The sequence below is a fragment of the Mobula hypostoma genome, chromosome 11 (assembly GCF_963921235.1).
Source record: "Mobula hypostoma chromosome 11, sMobHyp1.1, whole genome shotgun sequence".
NCBI classification, from domain to species: domain Eukaryota; kingdom Metazoa; phylum Chordata; class Chondrichthyes; order Myliobatiformes; family Myliobatidae; genus Mobula; species Mobula hypostoma.
The window spans coordinates 39547640-39568006 of record NC_086107.1 but is presented as its reverse complement, the minus strand read 5'-3'; the positions used below and the strand labels follow the sequence as shown (position 1 = coordinate 39568006).

The window sequence follows — 20367 nt, the reverse complement described above, 5'->3', positions numbered from 1 at the left end:
GCAAAGCCAAAATAAATGATACTAATTCCTTCTCTATGGTGGAATAATTTCTTTGATGCTCATTGAATTTCTTTGAAAAGTAAGCCACAGGATGGTCAACATCATCATAATCATCCCTTTGTAGTAACACTGCTCCTGTAGCTTCATCACTGGCATCCACAGCTATGGAGAATGGCTTGGCACAATCAGGTGACTTGAGCACAGGTTGGTGACATAAGATAGCTTTCAATTTATCAAATGCCTCCTGACAAGGTTCTGTCCAAATAAACTTTTCACCCTTCTTCAGGAGGTTAGTCAATGGGAGAACAATATCAGCAAAGTTCTTACAGAGCTTGCGATAATATCCAGCCATTCCCAGAAATCTTCTAAGAGCCCTTTTCCCAGTTGGAATGGGAACCTCAGAAGTTGCCTGAACTGGAGCCAACCTGCCTTGACCTGCAACATAACCAAGATAGGTCACAGTGCCATGGCCAAATTCACTCTTAGCTAGGTTAATTGTAAGGTTGGCTTTTGAGAGCCTTTCAAACAGCCTTTCCATTGCAGAGATATGGGCTTCCCAGGTGTCATTCCCCGTGACTAAACACAAAGGCAGAAATTTCTCTACCTCTATCCGTTAATGGAACACACCAATATCCTTTTAACAGATCAATCTTTGTAAGAAATTTAGCTTTCCCAACCTTGTCTACACAATCAATATAGGCACCTGTGTGTTCTAACCCTTGAATTACAGAATTAATCATTCTCTGGAATGTTCCCGGAGCATTTTTCATTCCAAATGGCAGAACATTGTATTCATACAACCCAGAAGGCATCACAAAGGCAGAAATTTCTCTACCTCTATCCGTTAATGGAACACACCAATATCCTTTTAACAGATCAATCTTTGTAAGAAATTTAGCTTTCCCAACCTTGTCTACACAATCATCCACTCTAGGGATTGGATAAGCATCTGTTTTTGTTACAACATTCACCTTTCGGTAATCAGTGCAGAATCTGATACTACCATCTGGTGTAGGTACCATGACACAAGGTGAACTCCAATCCAAAGTAGAAGGTCTAATTTTCTAACATATACTCAATTTCTTGTTCAGCAAGTTTACATTTTTCAATATTCATACGATATGGATGTTGTTTTATAGGTTTGTTATTACCCACATCTACATCATATAAGGCCACTGTGGTTCTTTTTGGGATATCAGGAAATAAATCCTTAAATTTCATCATTAATTGCTTCATCTGCTGCCACTGCTGTGACTGTAAATGAGCCAGTTTCTCATCAATATTTTCCAAAATAGTCAAATTTGTCAATCTGGCTGGAATAATGTTCGGTTTAAAATAGGCCTCAGATGGATCAGCTAATAATTTTCCAGAGAGCTCACATCCATCTTTGTTTACAGCAACCACCACAGCTGCAGTTTGTTTTTCATGATATAGCTTAAGCGTATTTACGTGACAAAGCTGCGTTGGCCTTCGTCTATCCGGCGTTTTGACTATATAGTCCACATTAACTTCAGCCACAATTTCATAGGGACCATGAAACTTAGCTTGTAGAGGGTTTGTTTGTACAGGAAACAAGCACCTTATCTCCCGGCTTGAATGACCTCATTCTGGCTTGTTTATCATACCAAGTTTTCATTCTTCCTTGGGCTGATTTTAAATTTTCCTTTGCTAGGTTGCAAGCACTTTGCAATTTGTCCTTGAATTTCAAAACATAATCTAGCAAATTAACATGCAGGTCATTGTTAACCCACTGTTCCTTTAACAATGCCAAAGGTTCTCGGACGTGGTGACCAAACACAAGTTCAAAGGGACTAAAGCCTAGGGACTCTTGTACTAACTCCCTTACTGCAAATAAAAGCAAATGAACTCCCTCATCCCAATCCTTCTCATTTTCAATACAGAATATCCTAATCATGGTTTTGAGGATAGAATAGAATCTCTCCAAGGCCTCTTGGGATTCTGGATGATACACAGACGACGTAATCTGTTTGGCTCCCAGTTTGTAAACTACCTGCTGGAATAATCCTGACATAAAATTACTCCCTTGATCAGACTGAATTTCTTTAGGCAAACTAAAAAAGTAAAAACTTTACGAGAGCCTTCGACACAGTTTTGGCTTTTATACTTCTGAGAGGTATTGCCTCTGGAAATCTAGATGCTGTACATATGATAGTTAGGAAATACTGATGACCAGCTTTAGTCTTTGGCAATGGGCCAACTCAATCCACAATAACTTTAGAAAAGGGTTCACCAAATGCAGGAATAGGCTGCAGTGGGGCCACTGGGGTGACTTAATTAGGATTACCCACAACCTGACAAGTGTGACAAGTCCTGCAAAATGTTGCAACATCTTTCCTCAAACTAGGCCAGAAGAATTGTTTTAAAATTTCGTTCACAGTTTTTTTCACAACTAGATGTCCACCCAAGGGTTTACCATGGGCCAAAGTTAAAATCTCATTCCTATAGGCATTAGGAACTACAACCTGGTGAACAATTGCCCATTCTTCACTTGCAGGAATCTCAGGTGGTCTCCACTTCCTCATCAACACTCCATCTTTGAAATAATACCCCACTGGCACTTTATCAACCTCCTCAACTGAGACAGCTTTTTCTCTTAAAGCTTCAATCTCAGGGTCCCCACTCTGTTCTGCTATAAACTCCTTCCTAGACAAAGATAAATCTTTATTATCAGATTTAATACCTGGATCCTGGTGAAATGAAGGCAGAAAAGTCCCTGACAAGTCATCAAAATCTGATTCCGTATTCGGGCTATCATGAGTAGCCGAATCAGGCTGCACATGACCATCTGCATTGGCAAGTTTCTTGGCCCTAGCTCGAGTTACTGCACGAGGGATAAATGTTAGGGTCTATCTTTGAATCATCATTGATTTGTTTAATTGTCAGCTACAGTGCAGGAACAACTTTACCACCTGCTAGGTAATTCCCTAATAACAAAGAAATACCTTCCACCGGTAAACTGGGTTGTAGTCCTATTTCAACAAGTCCTGAAACTAACTCTGACTTCAAAATTACCTTGTGCAGAGGTACAGGAACAACGGTGCACCCAATACCTCGAATAAGATTTACCTCACCAATGGCAGTCTCATCACCAAACTTTAGAACACTGTCTAACGTAAGTGACTGAGAAGCCGCAGTATCTCGAAGAATTTTCACTGGTACCAGGGTTGATCCTTCCTTTACCGAAACAAACCCATCTGACGTAAAATGAAGGGATTCTTTCCTAAGCTGACCAGACTTCTAAGCCTTTGACACAGCTTCATCAGAATGCTTAGAACCCTGTGGATTCACAGGTGTTTCAACATTCTGGACACAGGCATCTGGAACTGCCCCCTTTTCCTTCTTCTTTCTCAGAAGGAAACAGTTAGCCATAACATGACCAGGTTTCCTACAATAGTGACAAGTATGACCAGAGGGCTTCTCCTTTAATTGTTTCCCTTCATCCTTACCTTTGTGAATAGACCTGGATTTGATTTCTGGTTTACCCTGACTATCCATGCTACTCTTTTGGAAGGTCTTACTCGGGGTAAACTTAAACTTGTGGGTTAAGGTAAACTCATCTGCTAATTTAGCAGATTCTTGCAAAAGTGGTGGTATCCTTTTCATCTAAATATGCCTTTCTGTCAATAGGGACGCACCTCTTAAATTCTTCAATTAAAACCAACTCTTTCAAGTTGTCAAAATCACCATTCACATTTTTAGATGTGTACCAGCGGTCAAAACACACAAACTTCTCATAAGCAAATGCCACACGTCTGGTTCACAAATATCCTCAAATTTCTAAACTTTTGCCTATAGGCTTCTGGAACCAATTCATAGACTTTAAGTACAGCCCGTTTCACATTCTCATAATTAGCTGAATCTCCAATTGATAAGGCAGAGTAAGCCTGTTGAGCTTTACCCTTAATTACACACTGTAACAAGAGAGGCCAGCTTTCTTTCGGCCACTTTAGGCTCTGAGCAACTCTCAAAATGCTGGAAGTATTTATCAACCTCAGCCTCATCAAATGGAGGGACCAGTTTAACTTCCTGGCAGGCAACAAACTTATCACCAGAGTCAAACGCTAGACCCCTTTGCTGCAACTTCTCTACCTTCTCTAACTCAAACCTTCTTTGTCTTTCTGCTTCTTCCCTCTGTTTTTCTGCTTCTTCAGCTGCAAACCACCTGTTTTTCTGCTTCTTCAGCCTCAAGCTGCTTTTGTCGTAACTCAATCTCCAGCTGTTTTCCTCTTACCAGTGGTGTTCCACAGGGGTCTGTGTTGGGGCCCCTTCTTTTTACTTTGTACATCAACGATTTGGATTATGGAATAGATGGCTTTGTGGCTAAGTTTGCTGACGATATGAAGATAGGTGGAGGGGCCGGTAGTGCTGAGGAAACAGAGAGTCTGCAGAGAGACTTGGATAGATTGGAAGAATGGGCAAAGAAGTGGCAAATGAAATACAATGTTGGAAAGTGTATGGTTATGCACTTTGGTAGAAGAAATAAACGGGCAGATTATTACTTAAATGGGGAGAGAATTCAAAGTTCTGAGATGCAACGGGACTTGGGAGTCCTTGCACAGGATACCCTTAAGTTTAACCTCCAGGTTGAGTCGGTGGTGAAGGCGAATGCAATGTTGGTATTCATTTCTAGAGGAATAGAGTATAGGAGCAGGGATGTGATGTTGAGGCTCTATAAGGTGCTGGTGAGACCTCACTTGGAGTACTGTGGGCAATTTTGGTCTCCTTATTTAAGAAAGGATGTGCTGACATTGGAAAGGGTACAAAGAAGATTCATTAGAATGATTCCGGGAATGAGAAAGTTAACATATGAGGAACGTGTGTCCACTCTTGGACTGTATTCCTTGGAGTTTAGAAGAATGAGGGGAGACCTCATAGAAACATTTCGAATGTTGAAAGGCATGGACAGAGTGGATGTGGCAAAGTTGTTTCCTATGATGGGGGAGTCTAGTACGAGAGGACATGACTTAAGGATTGAAGGGCGCCCATTCAGAACAGAAATGCGAAGAAATTTTTTTAGGCATAGGGTGGTGAACCTATAGAATTTGTTGCCACGGGCAGCAGTGGAGGCCAAGTTATTGGGTGTATTTAAGGCAGAGATTGATTGGTATCTGAGTAGCCAGGGCATCAAAGGTTATGGTGAGAAGGCGGGGGAGTGGGACTAAATGGGAGAATGGATCAGCTCATGATAAAATGGCGGAGCAGACTCGATGGGCCGAATGGCCAACTTCTGCTCCTTTGTCTTATGATCTTAACTCAGCCTCAAACTTTAGTTTTTCCAACTTGAACTGGAGCTCAAGATCACTGGGTTTACTTTCAGGAAACCTTTCTAACACCTCCTCTTCAAACTTCCTCAAAGAAATATAGTGCTCAGCTATTATCCTCTGAATCTGTACCTTTTTCATATCCTGTTTTACCGCAGTAAGTCCCAGCTCCTTTGCAATGGCCAACAAGCTGTCCTTTCTAGCATCGCCCAATGCCTTAGGGCCTGGCGATGCCAGAAATGCCCCAATATCCATTGCTGCTGGTTTCCCCACACAAGTCAATCAAAAGCATAGTAGCCAATGAGATCAATAATCAATCAATAAGCTCAAATTTTGTTCATTTCGCAGACGAGCCCCCAATTTTGTCACAATTTCGTAACGTACCAGCAGCAAGAGATGACAAATTGAGTCGGGTTTTAATATAAAAACCACTATATTTATTTACATCTACTCAAAAATATAGAAAATTAAATGAACTACTTTCTTAAACAGAAGTTAACAGTGTTATGCATCTATAGCTCCCAAACAGTCAAACTTAGAACCCGTTCTTAACAAATCTTACTCAAGCACAGTCTTAAAGTGGCAGTTCAGAGAGTCCCAGTAGTTCACGAAATAGGTGAGGGGAGAGACTTGTGGATTCACAGTGCAGCGACGAGGCGATCACGACTATTTCCAAAGATTCCACGGCTAGCGGACAAAGAAATGGTTACCGAAGATCCCAGCTGAGGGATACTGTTCCGAAGTCCACAGCGAGCGATTTTACAATGTGACTGTCACAAAATCCACACCCATGGATCATACGAAGGATGGACACATCTCCACAATGCTCCGCTGATTAACCCAATCCTTTGGGTATGGGTATGCATTAGACTTTACCCTTCTCGATCGTGAGCTGTTCCTGGATAGCTCGAAGTCTGCAATCTTCACTCTCTCTCTCTCTTTCCTTCAACTCCCTCTCAGCAAAATGTCCACATTTCTTTTATACCGTCGGCATACGTCATAAGGTAACGCTCACAGAAACGAAATTGTGGACTCAAAGTAAAACGAAACTGGGGACACGTGATGTCCACAGTAAACGAAACTATGGACTCCCAGGAAAACGAAACTGTGGACATGTAACAATGCCCTGAAATTTCACCCAAGTCTTCAGTCAAGTAGCATGGTGCTAACCCAGCACAATTAGTTATGCAGCAGAATTTGATTGGTTAATATTAAAATTAAACTACCTTTGTGCCAAATTTGATCAAGGCTCATTCTTTTAATTATTTTACAACTACATAATTCAAAGTGCTCAATTTCAAATTAGGTATTTCATATGCCACATATAAAACAACAGCTCATCCAATAATAAATGCTATCTTTACCATAGATTTTATTATCAAGCTCCTATTTAATACCATTGTGAATATTTGAGATTTTTTTGCATTTGCACTTGAACTCACCCCAAAATCCTCTTCATTCTGCAGTGGCCTTGAATGGAACAATCGTTTTTTCAGCAAGGGTTCCATCAACGTCAGATAAATCATGTAAAGTAGCAGCAAGCCCAGGATGGACAAATAAATAACAATCGTTACCTGCAGACAAGTTAGATTAATTATATAGTAGATCTTTTGTCCATTAAAGTGAGAACAACAGTTCTTGATTGTTGGGAGATAAACCTGACCCCACTGAAGTGAATTTGGAAGACTTAGAAAATGAAAAATGATAGGAGCAGGGTGATGAAGAGTATTTTGAGAAAAGCTGAAGGGAGTGAGCCCTCCTCTGTGTGAGCGTCAAGAACAATCAGCATTCATATATCCTTCATTATCCCTCCAATGGAGACAAAGGGAGTAAAATGTGTTCAACATGCACCCAGCACAAAATTTCAATTCAGGAACCCTACCAAGTTACTTGGCCAAAACCATAAATTGGTACTTTAGCCAAGGAGAAAATCAAATAACCCTAAATGACCAGGTATGTATAAGCCCAATAATACAGGACTTTGGAAGCAATTGGAAGAGATGAAGAAAGTGCACCAAATGCACTCACTTTTGTGCCTAGGCTGATGTGTCCATAATAAAAGTCGAAGCTATGACCGGGCAATACTAGATATGGGTGAGCTGCCACTAGATAAAAATAATTTTAAGCGTATGGCATGTGATAGGTTATCAGCAGCAGTAATGCCAACCTAGCATACACAAGTTTACTCTAAGTGGCTTAAACACAATCACTAGAAGGTCCTTGGTCTTGGGATTTCAGACCCTTAAAGGACACATCACATAGTTCCTAGTATATTGGGTGACATGATAGCATAGAGGTTAGCACAATGCTATTATAGCCTGGATGTCAGAGTTTGGAGCTTAATTCTGGCATTCCTGTAAAGAGTTTATATTTATACTGTCCTCCCCATGCAATGCATTGGTTTTCTCTGGGTGATCCAGTTTCTCCCACAGTCCAAAGACTGGTTAGTAGGTTAATTGGTCATTGTAAATTGTCCCATGATTATGCTAGAGTTAGATCAGGGGTTGCTGTGTGGAGTGGCTCGAAGGGCCAGAAGGCCCTCTTCCATGCTGCATCTCTAAAGAAAATTAAAATAATATATCTCACATTTTGCACCAAAGTTCAACAGTATTGAACCATTTTTCAAGTAGTTATTGCTTAATATGATTAAAATCAACCCAACAAAGTTTCTCAATTTTTAGTTGGATCAGTCCTACTTCCATTTAGCAAGAGAGTTGCTTGCCAAGATATGTTATGTTGCATGAAAAAGGAAACATAAGGATAATCGTTTCTAAATATATGATTATTTTAAGGGTAATTCATCCACAGTATATAGTAAAGATACTATACATTTGCTCTTCAAAAATGGATTAAACAAAATATGGTCCTAGGAAGAAAGCTTTTGTGGCTTAAATTTTTTAAAATACCTTAATTGTAACAGAGCTTCTTTCTTCATATCTGCACTCACATCTTAAACAATAAGCTTCAACATCTTGTCCAGCAACTGGCATGGGTATTACAACATGTAGGCAGTCACTGAAAAAAAAAGCCAAAAATTTAACCCCTTCAAATGTACAAAGGTTCTATATGGTTTCTTTGAGCTTTTTTAAAATTTCATCTGCAGAGGTATTACTAAAGATAAAGCTGAATCAGAACACAAAACTGTCAGCATTTGAATTACTAAGAATTAACTTGTAGTTAATAGTAGGAAAAAAATGATTTTATGCATTTCAGCAGTTTTAGGATTTGCAAGCTATATTTCACAGATTATAGTTCCATGGTAGCCTAAATCTGAATGCTTCCTTTCACCCAGAAAAGTAACAACAGATTTGAAAACATTAATTCTAACAGAAATATTGTTAAATACAGAGAAAGGAAAAGCAGATACTATTAAAATGGTAACAGGCACATAAATGTGTAAGGTGATGAATGACCTGGCAATATTCCTGGATATTCAACACAATTACAATCAGTGTTGAGATTTTTTTTTTTAATTTGCGCAATTTTAAGTTATACCTTTCAAGAATCTGGTTGGAAATACTGAAATTATTCTATCAAACTTTCTTGGATAAGCAAACTAAAGAAACCTGGAGAGATGAAGCCTTATTAAGTTTAACATGGTAATTTTTCTGTTCATGGATGAACGTTTGTATTTTAGAACTCATATCAGTAAAGGGCTTCTAAATTGGCATCAGCAAGCAGCTTCATCTGTAGAAGCCTAAAACACTTTGTTTTTAAACCAAAGTTGCCAATTCTGAAGGATCCAAGCCACAAAATGTCAGTGCTGGCTAAGTATTTATTGAAGCCTTCCCACACCAAATGTAATTACAATGTCAAACCACAATGAATCTTTAGAAGGTACCAGATGAACAGACCATTAAGTACTTATACTTCTAGACACTCAACTTGACATAACTGTTAATTTATAATCATAGGAAGAAGCAAGTGAAAAGGGGGATGAATTATAATAATTGGTCTGATTTCTCAAACTTATAAACATATACCATCACCTATTAAATAGAAATTTGGCAAGAATCAAAGTACCTTCCCATTATCCATGTCCAGCTTGTAACAGAAATATCCCTGTGCTTGAAATACAAAGTATGTTCAATCATAAATCAATCCCTAGTGAAAGCAAGGCAATGACTAAAACTGCCCTCAAATTGTCTCCTCAGCCTCTCAGGTGTGTTCCACCATTTGATGAAGAACTGGTTGATCTGCAACAAGCTCCACTTACTTGCAATGGATTCATACTGCCCATGAAAAAATCCTAGTCAATAAAGTTAATTTATTGCTATTCGAAATCCAGAAAGAGGATGGAATGTAGAGAATAATGCAGGAGTCTTTGGAATAATTGAACACTGGTACAAACGAAAATTTTCAGGGACTGATGAGGTGAAGCATGTCATAGCTGTGAGATATTAGAAATTCTAGTCTAATCCAACACCGAGTTGCAATTACGCTACATTTGATATTGCTATATAGAAGAGCACCATCTGATGGTAACAGCTAAGAATAGGTTCTGTGTAAAGATAAAGCAGGCGTGACATTTTCACTTGCAAAAGGTGCAACAAGTACCTAAAACTGAAGTGCGTATTTCCTGTTTAATGTATTTGTGCCCATTTCTGGTTGAAGCTCGCCCCATTTGTAAAGAAAACTGGACTAGTCAATTGTGGGTTCAACTCGCTCTGACATTGCTGTCGTTTATTTGGCATCATTCATGCATGCGATGGGAATTTTAAAATGTGGAAGGTTCTTTTCCATGTCACTAGTAGAAACTAGACTAATAATGTGCTGTGTGGAACCTTAGAAGCTGGGAAATCATTCTGTACAGTAGTTCTGTTGGTCTGCACACTGAAAATATGATGCTGCTCAATGAATATTATCATAATATAGGATCAGCCCATGGTTAAATGGGGTGTACGGCATGTCAGGGGAAATATAAAAGTAGCATTGTAGGCTTGCAGCTAGTGCAACACTCACACAGCAGCAATGACTATTCCGATCCCTAGTACTGTCTGCCAGGAGATTGCACATTCCCCCTGTGATCACAAACCTGTCTGCATCTAAAAGCATGCTGGCTGTAAGCAAATACAATTGGAAATTACTTCAGGTGCAGGAAGGTGATAGGAGAATCAGTGGGGTGTTACTGGCATGTGGGTGAGAAATAAGTAAAAGGAAAATAAATGAGTAAGTCAGGGTTATATTCAGAGCACCACGGTAGTGTAGCAGTCAGTGTGACACTATTACAGCTCAGGACATTCCATGTTTCAGAGTTCAATTCCAGCACAGTTTTGTAAGGAGTCTCTGTACGTCCTCCCCGTGGAATACCTGGATTTTCTCTGGGTCCTCCAGTTCCCTCCCACAGTCCAAGGACATACCAGGTAAATTGGTCATTGAAACTTGTCCTGTGATAAGGTTAATTGTGTTTGTCAGGGGTTGCTGGGGCGGCGTGGCTCAAAGAGTTGGAATGGCCTACTTCATGCTGTACCACTAAACAAACATATATAAATAAATAATATTACTATTTTGTAAATAAATAAACTATCAACATTTATCAGCAGACTCTAAGGTACAATTACAGTGTTCTCCTTTCAGCAGCAGACTGCTTCAGAAGTTAAGAGAGCTGGTCTCTGCACGTGTATTGATACTGAAAAGATTTTGACTCAAAGAAATATTTGAAATTCTTTGACTTAAGTTGACTCTCAGCTATTTGCTTTTGGTAATCACATAATAATAATTTGACTGGGAAAGTATTATAGTGTGAAAAAGGGTAGAAAATGAAAATGATTTTTCTTAAGTAATATAAGAGGCAGAACTCCACTTACCAATCTTTCTGTGTTACATTTTTGTTATAGATATGGCCTGCATTATCTTTGTACGGTGGACAAATGCACTTGCACCTGATGTCCTCAGAATTCTGCAACAGAACAGATTAATATTTATCCCAGAATGGCAGTTCCATTTAATGTATCCAGACTGTATATTACTTATTATTAATTACATAGCTACAATTTAGCAATAAATACCTATTCTAAGATTTTTTTGTGAAGACAATTATAAAAAATATTTTTTGATAAAAATACATTATCATTCTCTGTTGATGGGAGTAAAAGATCAGACCTGTTTCCTAGGCTTCGAATTGGACACTCTTAATCACCTGAAACGAAATTCTTGGGGCAGAGATAAAGAATATATCATTTTTTTCTTATGCTTAATTTTCTTTAGTGTTTTGTGGCATCGATTTTTAATTATTTTTATTCCAATGCATAGAGCTATAATAGTTTTAAATGTCTAAATATTAAAGATGCTTAATAGGAGATAAAACACTTTTCAAGTTCAATTTTCATTTAACCACGTACGAATGCCAATGAATACAGCCAAAGCTCCTGGAGGGCTAAGGTGACAAAACACAGTACCAACAGTGACACACAGCACAAGGCACATATAGCACATGTAGGATAGCAAGTAAATATATATAGCCACACAAAAAAATATATATTCCAAGTCCCCGAGTGGCATGTCCTGTAAATTGATGGTGCAAGGGTGTTGTTGGCAGTTCTCAGCAGTGTGCAGATGAACATCCACATGTATGCTGCCAAACCAGCTTGTCATCCCACCGATCGAACACTGAACTCTAGCACTGATGGGAGGGATGGGGGGGGGCAGCCCCCAACCCAGCACTGACGCCGCACTACACCACCTCCAATGTCTTCTCTCCTGGACTGCTGCAACAGGCTAGCCTCCAGCCTGAGGCCTCATCCTCGCTACAATCGAAGCCACATGGCTCCCCTGTGTCTGCCCCGCCAATAAACAAGGGAAACAAACTTGTAGCATTTTACATCAATGTCCAAAAGGCTTTTGCAATTGCAATAGAAACATCCAAGACAATTACTCGCTGTTAGACTGCACACCACATTCACACGCCAACTCCGATGCCTTCCCGTAGCAGGCAGCAACATGGTCTACACCAAATCCAGTTCCTCCACCAATGAGCATCTCACTGATGGGTTAGACCTGTAGCACCTGAAGTTCTTAATGTACAGCATTGCATTCAATCATAAAAAAGATAAAATTACTTTTGCCTGGCACCCGATCCCTCCACCATCTTACAGGAAGTAACTTTATCTTCCATCAGTCAGGGTGTTTGATGATTATAGTCATGCTGCTAATGATTACTTGCCACCAGAGTCACGCTGTGGCTCATCCAACATTTCTAGACATGCAGGGTCATCTTGATAAACTCTTCTGCGCTAGGTCAGGTAAGTGAGGATATGTAAATATTATAGACGCTGAGTCCAGACTGGCTAGAATTCAATCCAGATTTTTCCAGCAGTCTAAATAAAGAGTAAAACAAGCAAATACACAGCACATGAATCTATCATGCCATTAGGTCCTTTACTTGCATAGACACTGGAAAAAGATTCATTTGGTCAAATTGGCCAAATATAGGCAGCTGCAACAAATAGTGTTCAGCATAAATCTAGTACGGAAAAGATGGCACTGGAGGGTTTTGCAGACATAGGCAACTCCTTCCAGTTCGTCCACAAACAGCTTATTCTTCTTTTTTCATGTTTCTTTTTTCTTTTCAAGGTGGCTGTGGTCCTCTCAAGAGTCCACAATCTACAGCTGCAGCTCAAACTACCGTTCTCCACAGGCAGTGGGTTCTCGTTCTCAGACTTGCCATGAGGCCTGGTGTTTTGATATCTCCAGATGTGGCAGGAAGACGTGCACCTTTGGGGTGTGGCCCTGTGGACAACCTGGCTCCTCACCAATGTCGCCGGCATCGCCAGCAGAACAGTTGCATGAGACTGAAAGAAACCTCGATACGCAATCAGTGTGTACTGCTGTTGGAAGAAGGCCCCAGTACTCGAGTGATCCCTCTCGCTCTCTTTTGGTCTGTTGGTCCTTAAGTTGGAGGACTCCGACAAATGACACAGCAGATTGTAACATCGAAACATCGAAACAGTGAGCTGTTGGTCTCCTGCTCTCGCTTGTTACAGAAGCGATATCTCTCTCACCCTCACTATGGAGAAAGAGTCTTTCTGAGATATTGAACTGTTGAGATGAACAGTAGTTTTTTGATAGACTCTAGATCATGGTCTCTTTGGGGACTTTACTACGGCTTGCATGGTGGGGTAGTGGGGGGGGGGCGGTTCTCTTGCTGGAGCAAGTGGGGGGAGGATTGATGCTTTTGCTGCTGCTTACGCATGGGAGGAGTGCTTTGAGGTTCTAACATTTCTGTCAGTCATTCTTTGGGTTTCTGTTTCGTGGATGTCTGTGAAGAGTCAGAAGTTCAGGTTGTGTACTGCATAAATTCTCTGATATTAAATTGAACCATTGAATGGATAGATATACGCAGATTCTTCATCATCCTTTTTCTCCACAAGTGAACCCACACAAAGCAATTAGAGTTCCAGGCATGCCCTTGCAAATGTAAAATGACATTATCATTAAATTCTGAGCTATGATCTAGACAGCAAAGTTTTCAAACACAGAGCATCTGACCACATCTCATCCATTTCCAGCACTTCTGCTCTAACCCCTTCTACTCCTGGACAAAGCAAGAACAAAGTTCCCCTGGTCCTCACCTTCCATTCCACCAGCCTCTGCATCCTTCACAATTTCTTTTTACTCCAACAAGGTTCCTTTACCGGATACATACTCTCCCTTGCTCCAGCATTTTGAAGGGATCTTTTTCTTTGCAACTCCCTGCTCCTGTCGCATTTTCTACAGTTGCATAGGAAGGTGCCATACCATCAACTGCTCCCCATGATATGGTACTTTTCCATGCAACACCTGCCCTTTTATAATTTTCATTCCCAAGTGATTCACGTGCACTTCTTCAAAGCTAGTGAACTGCATTTAGAGTTTATAACACGGTCTTCTCTACACTGGAAAACCAAACACAGATTGGGTGATAGCTTTGCACCAGAGTGACTCTGAGCTTTCAGTCATCTGCCATTTTAATTCCCATCACAACTCTGATCTTACTGAATATGGCTCCCTACGTTATTACAGGCCGGTGTAACAGCTCCTTATCTTCCATCTCAAAATGGCAAACTTGCAGATTCAACATCAAATGTTCCAATTTTATGTAAATCAGACTCTTTCTGGCTGCATCAGAACTGGCTCTTCCTGCCTTTCATTGCTTTGCCTGGATTTTTCTCTTTTAGCAAGTCCCACAGCCTTGATGCTTGCAAGCCACAATAGAGAAAAAGAAGCATAACTGGCCTCTAATTGTGCCTCTGAGTTATTTAGTCTTGCACTATTAAATATATTCCTCTTCTTCTGTTTGTGCTTGCCCCTCTCCTTTGATGCTGAAAACTAACTGGTTTTCTCTCTTTCCCAGTTCTGACAAAGAATCCAGGAAGGACTATAATTTTTCACGGACGTAGCTTGACCTGTTGAGTGTTTCCAGCAATTTCTGTTTCTATAGCAAGCTTTAAAAAAATCCGTAAATCCGAAGCCTTCCATTGAATTTCTCTGGGTAGTGGAATCAAAAACAAGACAGCATAAGTTTAAGGGGAGAGGAGAAAGATTTAAAGGGTACCTGAGGGGCAAGTATGTTCCCCACATAGAAGGTGCTGGGTGTTTGGAACGAGCTGCAAATGGAAATGGTAAAGGCAGGTAATGATTACAGCGTTTAAAAGACATTTAGACAGGCACATAAATAGGAAGGCTCACCTAAGGAGAGGCAAAACAATCAATAACAGATCAGCCTATACTGTAAATCAAAAAGAGCTCTATGAGTGCTAAGATTATGAAATAAGGATTTACACATAACAAAATACAAACACGACAAACTAAAAAGATGCACTTAAAGACTCATGCAATAAAAAGACTGATTAATACACAAACACGAGGAATTCTGCAGATGCTGGAAATTCAAGCAACACACATCAAAATTGCTGGTGAATGCAGCAGGCCAGGCAGCATCTCTAGGAAGAGGTACAGTCGACGTTTCGGGCCGAGACCCTTCTTCAGGACTAACTGAAAAAAGAGCTAGTAAGTGATTTGAAAGTGGGAGGGGGAGGAGATGATCAGAAATGATAGAAGACAGGAGGAGGAGGGATGGAGCCAAGAGCTGGAAAGTTGATTGGCAAAAGGGATATGAGAGGATCACGGGACAGGTGGCCCAGGGAGAAACAAAAGGGGGAGGGGGAGAAAACCCCAGAGGGTGGGCAAGGGGTATAGTGAGAGGGACAGAGGGAGAAAAAGGAGAGTGAGAGAAAAAGAATGTGTGTATATAAATAAATAACGGATGGGATACGAGGGGGAGGTGGGGCATTAGTGGAAGTTTGAGAAGTCAATGTTCATGCCATCAGGTTGGAGGCTACCCAGACGGAATATAAGGTGTTGTTCCTCCAACCTGAGTGTGGCTTCATCTTTACAGTAGAGGAGGCCGTGGATAGACATATCAGAATGGGAATGGGAGTGGAATTAAAATGTGTGGCCACTGGGAGATCCTGCTTTCTCTGGTGGACAGAGCGTAGGTGTTCAGCAAAACGATCTCCCAGTCTGCGTCGGGTCTCGCCAATATATAGAAGGCCACATCGGGAGCACCGGACGCAGTATATCACCCCAGCCGATTCACAGGTTAAGGACTGGAAGGACTGTCTGGGGCCCTGAATGGTGGTAAGGGAGGAAGTGTAAGGGCATGTGTAGCACCTGTTCCGCTTACAAGTGCCAGGAGGGATATCGGTGGGGAGGGATGGGGGGGACGAATGGACAAGGGAGTCGCGTAGGGAGCGATCCCTGTGAAAGCAGAGAGGTGGGGGGAGGGAAAGATGTCATTAGTGGTGGGATCCCGTTGGAGGTGGCGAATGTGGGTAATACACACATTGATCTCCCTCACAGTGGTACTTGTATTAAGGAAAAATATCCTTTCAAAGGTTTTGTTTGCAGCAGACTAGGATGAAACGAAAGCCAGTCAAACTCTTATAAGGTGTATATTCAGCTTAGCTGTAAAACCCATACGTGACTTTCGCTGTGGTAGCTTGAACTTTCAAAGACCACGTTAAGAGTTAGATAACGGTAGAAACCGGTGAAGCGCACTTATCATAAATGAGTTTTAAAATACAAAACAGAATCCGATGTTAAAAAGGATCAATTAGCAGAATTGTCAATACTGGTATTCATGACCGGAAATTGCTCAGCAACATGACCTGTAAACCATTTAAAAACAAGGAGGTGAACGTTACTGAGAATGTAGAACTCTAAACCAAAGGATTACGTCTGTTCCGGATAACAGCTACAGTTCACCTCCAGCCAATGAGCGGTGAAGTTTTCATGAAAGATGTCGACCTAAAGGGTAACTCAGTATTCCTCTTTGCAGATAGTGTATGGGCAGCTAAGTGTCTCCTGCATTTTTTGTTTTAGATTTCCGGCTTTGCAGAAGTTATTTTTCTCTAAAAGCTCTCCGTCAAGCAGCGCCGGCAGTCAAAGAGGACCCGAGCCGAAGTCCAGAGAAAGTAAAGGAGCCCGGGGCCCAGACACAGGCTGGGGTCCTTCTCCTAACGCCTTACCTCGTCCTCTTCGCTCCTCGTCAGTACGACCAGACACAGCAACGGCAGCAGCAACAGACCAAGCCAGCAACCTCTCGCCATTTCTGGAAACGATGTTTCCCTGGTAACCTGAGGCCGACCCGGAGATCAAAGCTCGCAGCACCGCGGGTTGGTCCGACGCATATCGCGCACTCCCCGTGAGCAGCATAAACATTCCTGCATCTCCGTTCCGAGTCGAGTGGCTCTCGTCAGAAAATAATTATTCCCCGTGTTAGCAAAGACAAACGTGTCCGTTTACCTATTATCTGGTCTGTTTTGTTATTTTCCTTTGAGGTAAATAGAAACGAAGCTTGTTTCATTTTGCTGTTTGCGCCAGGCGTGTCACACGCTTTGAAGTCCGGAGTAAGTTATTATTCCCCTAAAAAAAAGTTTTTAAAAAGTCAATCGCTTCTCTCAAATTAGGCGCTAATTTGATTCATTTATCAAAGTTATCAATCAGATTTTCAGGTTTAATTTATTTAAACATGTCTGATCCTTATTTTTTTATTTCATTTAGTTGTTGCGATCTCTCGGATCTTGAGGTCGAGAATGATTGTTTCTACTCAATACGTGCGTCAAAGTAAGGATGATAACGGTAATGTTAGATTCATCGATTAGTCCAAAAACCTGCGGATTTTGTTTTATAAGGGCGATTTCTGCCTGGTCTTTCATACCTTCTACGTTGATTTTCTGCTGATCCGAGAATGAACGCGCTCTGTTGAGGAACTGTGTACTCAAATTGAGTTATCTTGTTGAGACTGACGATAAATCCCCTTAAAACATGGAGCTTCGTTTGTTCTCTTTTTAACAAGCATAAAACACGCAGACGAGTTTCGAAAGGTGGGGAGAAAATTGAGGGTTGGCGAAGTTACGAGTATGATGAATGCGTGTTTGGTAGCTAAGAGTTAAATGAGATTTGAAAATTTAATTTCATGTACAAAGAAAGTTATTTTATATTAGGTAGGAAATTTAAGACTGTTGCTCCTGAACCTGCGTGTTTTTACAGCAGAACAAAAGCAAGAACATTTTTCAAAAACTAATATATAGGAGTTGGAGACCATGTTATATCGGGTATCAGATTAGTAGGATCTACAGTCTTTTATTATGCTCCGAAATCTAACATAAAATATTTTATAGCCTTTATCATTCCTTTCAATGATAGATTTTACTCTTAAGGTTCTTGTACACTTTTGTCAATTTATGCAGTTCTCTGCTAGGCCACTTGATGGCCTTTTGGAGATGTTTTCCATTTGCAGTAATTCATAATTTCCAAATCATTAATTCTTTTTGATATGCAGAAAGGACTCTATTTTAGTTCTGATTAAATAAAGACATTTCATTAGGTTCGCCGTCAATCAAACATTTTTTGCAATATTCACCTCTTCCTCCTGTTTTTAAAAACATCTAGAGGCATTTCTCTAGTCAAATTTCAGAACAATTTCATGTTACTGTTAATTATACTGATTGTTACGTTTTGTAACTCCAGAACTTAAAACTAATTCAAAGGAAAACAAGAGAGCCAAGAGATGCGAATTTTAGTTTGCTTTCTACTTAAAGGGATGCACACGTATAAAACTTGGTGACATGCTGATGTATGGCATTTACGTACTTCTAAAATAACCCACAATGCATTATGTAAACAATAATACTTAACATATTTACAATATTACTTAAGTATTACTGAAATATTAGCTACACAACATTTCTCCCTGCTTATGTATAAATTCCAACTCAAAGCATCTCAACTATATTCTCAATACATGAGATAAAACAACTACTGTATAGGCATCACACATCAAAGTTGCTGGTGAACACAGCAGGCCAGGCAGCATCTCTAGGAAGAGGTACAGTTGACGTTTCGGGCCAAGACCCTTCATCAGCACCCTTCGTCATGAGTCCTGACGAAGGGTCTCGGCCCGAAATGTCGACTGTACCTCTTCCTAGAGATGCTGCCTAGCCTGCTGCGTTCACCAGCAACTTTGATGTGTGTTGCTTGAATTTCCAGCATCTGCAGAATTCCTCGTGTTTACTGTATAGGCATCCACAGTATAGTAAATAATAATTTGTCCCATTCAGACCTAAAGGTTTAATCGCTGTGGAAAATTTCTTGCTCTTGTGGGATAAAGTTTTTCTTTATTGGGGTGGGGGCTCTCTGCTTGGCAGGTGAGACTTGTGGCTGTGAAACAATCTCAGGTTCTGGGGCTGCCTCCGTGGTGGCTGTGTATGCATTGAGTCTGATACTGCAGGAAGCAGTCCTGACAGGACTGGACACCTTTCTTCTGGATGTGTTAGCATCCTGAAAAGTGTATGCCTGGACAATGTATCATAATATGATAGTACAATGCCTGATGTCACCGTTTCCTTTACCTTTTGGCAAGCCACATCACACTGCTTTGTCCATTGCCATTTCTTCCCGATCTACAGTAATGAGTTCAAGCGGTGGAGCGCAGTAGCCAGGTTTGGCAGGAACCTGTTATAGTAATTGACAAATCCTAAAAAGGACTGTAACTATGACATATCCTTTGGCCTTGGAGCATCTCCGCTGCTTGAATTTTCTCAGCACACTTGTGTAGTTCTTCTGTGTTAGCAGTGCAACCACAGTAAGTGATGCTTGCTTTAAATAGCTCACACTTGTTGCATTGTGCTCTGAGCCCATAATATTCTAATTTTTTTAACATCATATTGAGATTTTGAAGATGTTCCTTGTCATCCTTATCAGTAACAATAATGTAATCCAGGTGACATTGAGTGCCTAGGCAGCCTTGCAGTACCTGGTCCATAGCTTTCTGCCAGAGTGCAGGGGCAGATGCTACTCCAAACATAAGCCTATGATAGTGATTAAGCTCTTCGTGAGTTTTATGGTGAGAAATACTGTAGTTTGGATGCTTCTTCCATCTCCTTCTGTAGATAGGCCTCAGCTAAGTCCAGTTTGCTGTAGTGTTTCCCTCTAGAAAGGTTTGCAACGGTGACCTCCAGCCAGGGCAGAGGGTATCAATCTGCTTTCATTACTGGATTGATGGTAACCTTAAAAATCACCTCAGATCCTGACAGACCAATTGTTGTTGGCTTCAGGGACTACTGGCATTGCCCATGGGCCACACTCAACCTTGGAAAGGGTTCCTTCAGGCTCGATGCGAACTGACTCACTGGGTACATTATCATGGATGGTATAAAGAACCAGAAAGGCTTTGTAAAACTTGGGTGTGGCATTTTTATTTAACACCATTTTACACTTGATATGTTTGAGTTTGCTAATGCTACCCGCAAATGCTGCTGTGGCATCATCCATTACCTCACTTTCAGTTGAGTCTATTGCAGGGGATGTGTCATGCAAATTGTGGGCGGATCTCCAATCACATTTTAGTTGGCTCAGCCAGTCATGGCCCCACAATGCTGACCCTCCTGTTTTTACCTCACACAAGCTCACTGTGTTGCCCTTAAGGGTCTACGCTTCAAATGATTTGTTTCTAACTATCTTCTAGTTAAAGTTAAAGGTTGATAACTATGTTACAGTATAACAAAGGTAAATTCATTGTCTATGGTATATTGCGGCATGTGAT

At 40.8% G+C, this 20367-nt stretch overlaps 1 protein-coding gene across 2 annotated transcripts in view; it reads right to left on the bottom strand.

Annotated features, from left to right (window-relative positions):
• Window positions 1-17500, bottom strand: part of tmem9b (TMEM9 domain family, member B) — a 53820-nt gene extending 36320 nt beyond the window's left edge. Inside the window, exons 1-4 of one of the 2 annotated variants that reach the window (XM_063061868.1) lie at window positions 17482-17500; window positions 11090-11181; window positions 8189-8297; window positions 6725-6856 (exon numbers count right to left, since the gene is read on the bottom strand). In XM_063061868.1, coding sequence (XP_062917938.1) covers window positions 6725-6856; window positions 8189-8272 — 216 coding nt within the window. In that variant the 5' untranslated portion in view covers window positions 8273-8297; window positions 11090-11181; window positions 17482-17500. Of the gene's footprint in view, window positions 1-6724; window positions 6857-8188; window positions 8298-11089; window positions 11182-16789; window positions 17002-17481 lie in introns of those variants that run through there. The other variant, XM_063061867.1, reaches the window with a different exon arrangement.
• Window positions 17501-20367: the final 2867 nt, after the last annotated feature.